The 6103-nt window shown below is 42.0% G+C and overlaps 1 protein-coding gene across 1 annotated transcript in view; it reads right to left on the reverse strand.

The window, feature by feature from the left end:
* Positions 1 to 6103, reverse strand: part of HS6ST2 (heparan sulfate 6-O-sulfotransferase 2) — an 89626-nt gene that overhangs the window by 42213 nt on the left and 41310 nt on the right. Inside the window, exon 4 of the mRNA XM_077760809.1 lies at positions 1325 to 1411. Within this exon, the coding sequence (XP_077616935.1) occupies positions 1325 to 1411 (87 nt within the window). The remainder of the gene's footprint in view (positions 1 to 1324; positions 1412 to 6103) is intronic.

Below are 6103 nucleotides of genomic sequence, written 5' to 3' on the forward strand. Positions count from 1 at the left end.
TGGCCCGCCATTTCTGTAAGCATGGCACTAGAAGCGATTCTCCAATGCCATATCTGTTCACTGAGAGTGCACGCTGACGATGAATTGGGACTAATTTGGAAACATTCATCTGCTTGGGACTGTGTGCATCAATTCCCTTCCTTCATAATTTATACAGCATTTTGACTGTGGTGCTGGGCGATAAATAACTGAAACGAGTTATAAGTGCTCTGAGATTTAGCCTTCGCCACCGCTTTTTATATTCTCCAAGATAGCCCACATTCAACTTTATATGCAAACCTAAAATGGTATTCAGGAGGAGAAGAAAGGGGAAAAAAAGGTAGCCAGTAGATCTTTCACTTTGGGAATTGAATATAAGATCATATTCAAATGCAGCATTTATGGTCCAACACTGAATACATAAAATATATGACCATTACAAATTCACCTTTCATTGCAAAGCCATACTCCTGCACTGACGTATCTTATTGCTAGATTAGAGCTTTTAGCATGATGAAGGCATCTTTCATCTTCTCCTAGATGCAGGCTGAGTACTCCTTCTGGGCTGTTATTTCTGCCTGTCACAATGCCCTATACCACTGAGAGACGTAGCCTACAGAGAACCCAAGTCATTCACCAAAGGGCTGCAGCCACTTCGAAAGGGAAGCCCCTAACTGGAAGTATGTCATCTACATGGGATCACATTGTTTCAGACTGCCATGCTCTGCTGAATCCAATTGGCTGCATCAGCCAGCGTTGTTTTCTGGAATTAACCCAAAGAGGTAAATCTTATATCACAAATATTCAGCCAATACAAGTTTTGGCAATGCCACAAAGACAGTTTCATGTAGGACATGGTACACGCTGGTTACTAGGAACAGAATATATACACCATAAAAATCAGTGATATGGTTACAATGTAAATGTATTTAAACCAGGACATTCATGGAATGGCTTTCCAGATTTTTCTACCTCAACCCTAAACCTTAATGTATGGATCAGAGACAGATTTTCATGGATTTTGCAACTCATAAAATGATTAATCCGGGCTGCTGCTACTTCATTCTTTAAGTGATGAAACACATAGTCCAAATCTTGCATTGCTTGAAGTCCTTGGCCTTCACATTCAGCCTGACTTTCCCCACCCTCTCCTCCCGCTTCTTCACAGTCCTCCATATACCCAATACTCTTGACACATTCTTTACTCATTTAAATTCCCCAGCGCGAGGCACACAGAAGGCATTCCACAAACCTTTGCTGAATGAATATGAATGAACGACAAAATGAAGACAGCACAAGGCTTTGTGAGAGTTTTGTCAGATGCACAGGGAAACTTTTCACTTACTTTCCACTCTTAGATGCGTTCCGAGCCTTTGTGGATGATGGAGAGTTGGCACCTGGATTAGTGTTTGGAGAACCCCGTCTATCCTTACTATACCCACAGAAAGAATAGAAAAACATATATAACAGTGACCACAGAGGCAAAAAGCAATTAGTCATTTCATTTAAACACTTTTAAGTGCTCTCTCTCTCTCTTTCTCTCTCTCCTTCTCTCTCTCATGTCAAAATAAAGCGTGATCTTATCCAGTGGTGCCCTTCAAAGGTAAAGAGAGTGGGACTCACTGGTCACGTTCAAAGAAAGCTATCCTTTTGGCATTCAAAACTTGAGCTGGTGGATTCCATTAGTGATAGCACCATAGCCCAGGCCCCGAAAGGAGGCTCCAGTAAAAAAATGTGGAAAAATAACTAGCCTTTAACATAAAATCCTTTATTTCCGGTCTCTGGAGCGTCTGTATTGCAAGTTCAGTTCTGAAGCTGCTGACTTTTAGTGAAGTATGTGGATGCCAAATGACTTCTAAAAGTCTTTGGGAGATACTATCAGATGAATTAATAATTTTCACTCATAATGTTAACATGGGAAGGCCGTGAATTCAGATATTCTTTCAGGAGAAGCACCACCTGCTTCATGAGTAATTGAATTTAAATCTCCACCTTCAATAAGTCCACAGCTTATGTCAAACCTTGGAAACAATTACAAAATAAATCACTAGGAAGGTCTGCTTAATCTCATCAGGTTAATAAACGCAGACAAATTAATCACTTGAAGGTAAACAAAAAGGAATAATTGATTGGAGTCTTCTTGATTACTTTATTCTATTTTCTTTATCAAACTATTTTTACCATTATCTTCAATTCAGCTGCTCTGCCTTGAAATTATTACTTTACTTCGTCTTCAGATTTCCATGGAAACCAATTCAAAGCCCTTTCTTTCCACTTGATGATGTGTGGAATTATTTATCCCGATTTCATCAGAAAGATTTTTTTTTGTTAGTCAGATCTACGTCAGCATAACCTTTTATGAAAAGTGAAGGTAAAAAAGAAAAATGCATATCTTGGCTTTCAAGGAGGATAATAGAGCCTTCCGAAGGCACAGAATATTGTTTCAGAGAATGTCAAAGAGCTTTCCAGATGCTTATGAATCTTTTAAGGGCTCAGAAATAGGTACCTACCAGTATTTATATGTGGGGTAAGGTAGGGGTCAGAAAAGATATTCTGCCCTACACTCATCAGATTTAAATGGCTAAATGGATGTGACTGGAACAAGAGTTAATCATAGGTTCCGGGTGACTGCAGAGGCAACACAGAGGTATGTGGGCACATACAAGGGCTGATCAGACCGCAAAAGCCCCAACAGGTAGGATTCAGTGTCCAGTAGGTCTAAAAAGCAGTTCTTTGGAATGTGAAACATCAAGGTGAACTCTGATCCTTCTGCTGGAGGGGACAGACATTCTAGAGAGAGTGAACACACAGTCTACCCTGGGAAGAGGCATCAGAATCCTGCCAAGGCAAAGTGCTGGCACTCCTGCACAGTTACAGGGACCGTTTCCTTGTGCTGCTCACCGGAATGTGGCTACATTCGGAGTGGCGCCTGCAGACTCCATTATGCTCTTGACTATGTATAATGACTTCCTAGCAAAGAACTCCTAAGCTGTACCTGGGACCATACTAGCTACCTTCCTCATCCAGAGGCAAGCTCAGAAACTAAGAGATAATACCAAACAATAAGGCAAATTCAGAAGAATTCAAAACTGTCTCTTCCAGCAGGTTGGTGCAGTCTGATGCAAAGGACGTAATATGCTACGTGTGGCGAAACTCAAGCAGGGCTCAGTTTTACTCACTTCCACATCCTAGTCACTGGCCACCGAGCCTTCCTCCTCCTTGCCCCTCACTCAAACAGGAGCCAGCGGGAAACCTCACTGGCAGCATTCTGAAATAAGGGATCTTTTGATCTTGCAAGCTTCGGGTCTCAGACTAGGTGGTCATTTAACACTCCCAGTCATCAAGTTCAGGCATCCGAGATCTTTTCAGTACAAGAGTACCCATTCTCACTGCTAAATTCCCATGCTTGTGCCTTGGGCATGAAACTCCTTTATAATCCCCATGACAAGTGACCCTGTTTATTAAGCTCAATGCAGGGCACGGCAGGACCTCAGGGAAAGCTGGCAGCAGGGACTGGCAGCCTTCTTATTGTTAAGTGCCACTCTAGATCGGAGTGGTCTTGGAGCAGTACCCCTTTAAGAGATAGGAACAAGGACCTGTCTGACCTACCGCCAAATCCTGTAAGTGCAGATCCAAAGGGAATAAAAACAAAGACTTACTCAGAGAAAAATCACACATGGAAGGTATGGCATGAAGACTGGGGAGTAAAAGTAACCAAATAACTCAAAATGTGTGTTCCAGGCAAATAGAAGATCCATTCACAGTGGTAAAGTGTGTCTGAAAGTGGAGTAGGGACCAAGCAGACTTTGTGGCAGGCTTGGGTCCCAGGAGTTTATTTTGTATATATATTAAGGACTGTTGTATAGAAAGGCTTGGTGGACATTGATGGAAAAGAGTCATCGGTCTACCCCCAAATTCCAGGCTCAGTACCTAAGTCTGGACAAGATGCTGTAATTCTGAAACCTTGAGGCTGAAGGACCCGGAGTTTTCCAGAAGTGCCCCATGAGAAAAAAAGAGAAAATCCTCCAGCCGCAGACTATCTGGGAGCCTCAGAGATCTGGAAAAACACAGGTCAAGGACCCAAAGATTAAGCCAGGAACGCTGGCCACTGGAACATCCACCAATCTCAGGGACTTATAGGAATAAGCCCACTCTGCTTTTAGGATGTACAGATAATTTGTGGCATATGAGACGGGGGAGGGTTGTAATGAATCAGGGCTAGTTTCCAACCCGCAGATCTGAAACAGACCTACTCCTGTTGTCATTATTTTGTCTCTAAACCACCTGTCAGACCTCTTTACTTCACTCTCCTCTTTGGGTTGCAATCTTAAACGTTGTGGCCTGAAATCCCTGAGAATATGAGCCCAGGCTTCCTCCACTGCTCTTGAGTAGCTATCCTTTTTTGAGAAGATTCTTTCTTCCCTCCCTCACACCCAGCTTCATCAAAGGCCTATGAAAACTATTCCAGGTGAGCTCCTGAGAGGAAAAGTTAATGAGAGCCAGCACTCCTTCTGTCTGCCTGGCCGGCTGATGGTCTCCATCTATCACGTAAGCCATTTTCCACAGGCTCCACAAATGTCTCCAACACCAGAAAAGTGAAAAAAAAAATCTGCAGTATTATGCACATTGTATTCAGGTGGGAAAACTCTGACTAACCCAACTCTCCAGCATTTTCAAAGTGTTTCTGATTGAATAATTTGATGCCGAAATGGCATCCAGTGTACTTAACCCCAAATGGCAATCAGATCCACTCCAATCTGGATTTTTCTCTTAGATCAGAGAGGCGCTTGAGGGAGAAGAACCTAGAAGTTTCAAACACACTCAACTCACTTTCTTGATGGGTGGCATGCAGAAACTTCTGCATTTCCTATAGTACTTTGTAGGCTCTTTTTGAAATTAATTCATCTTGGACACATGAAAAATAATTGTGCTGCTCTAACTACAACAGCACTAAAATTTAAAAAAATTAGTTTTTTAGGGTCTTAGGAATTTGAAATTGTATTTCAGGACAGTCAGGCTACATGTCTTTTGTTTGGCACATAGCATATGGTGCTTGTAGTGTTGCTTATATTTTATTGTGTATCTGTCTCTCCAACTAGCTCTTAAGAGGGCACTCAGAAAGCATCTGTTGAACAAACAAATGAAAAATAGTTGCCTTTGGGCTCAGGAGAAAGGAGTGCCGTGATCGATTATCAATGTCTGGCACTGGTGTGTGAGAGAGGAAGTGATGACATATGTCACATATTTTCCATTTCCATTCCTAAAGGAGAATGGTCTGAGAGAACTGTATTCTAGTTGGATTCTGGTCTAGTTAGAATTGGACTTATGGTTGATCATCACATGGATCACAAGGACACATGAGCTTGGAAAGGATTCTCCAGCAAGCTTGCTTGGGTGGTTGAGTGAATAAGGAGAACCCTACTGCATTTGTATAGCTCTGACCATTTTCCAGTGTGTGTTCCTGTAAGTGGTAACTGAGATAAAACCCAAGCTATTGTTAAGGGGTTATTTCAAGTCTGTTTTGGGAAGCGGTAGGTACTATTTGCTCCCTAGAGATGACCCTGGGCTCCTGAAAGCTCATAGGATGAGGAAATGCACTTAAAACATATAGATTGTACCAGGGATAGAAGCTCATCGATCTGCTTCCCCAACAGGTGCTTGAGTCCTATCTACAACATACCCACCAAGTGGTCATCTTTTCAAAGGCTCTGAAATCATGATTGCTTCCCCATCATGATTGCTTCCCCATGAAAGCCTGCTTTTCTATTTTCTAAGAGGCTCACATTTCCGAAGTATTTTTGCCCTTGTTCTGTTACAGATCAAGACAGCTCTTCAAATACTGATTTCCCTTAATTAGAGCTGATGAGGCATCTTTATTTCATTTTTCTATCTTGCTGGGTTATGTCCTGAGTGGTTTTCTTTCTTTGTTTCAAACTTTTTTCATTTTCTTCTACGCAGAGTGTCTAAATTAGTGTCCCTACCCCTTTAAGGGTTTCATTCCTATTAGCTATAATTCTGCTAATCATCAGGCAGAGAGTTCAGGTCACTAACCTGTGCTTTCAGTTAGCTTCCTTCCATAGTTGTTCTTGGCTTAAGTGTGGATAATGGCAGGTTTTTTAGAGAC

This window comes from Crocuta crocuta, unplaced genomic scaffold, assembly GCF_008692635.1.
Source record: "Crocuta crocuta isolate KB4526 unplaced genomic scaffold, BGI_CrCroc_1.0 scaffold475, whole genome shotgun sequence".
NCBI classification, from domain to species: Eukaryota; Metazoa; Chordata; class Mammalia; order Carnivora; family Hyaenidae; genus Crocuta; species Crocuta crocuta.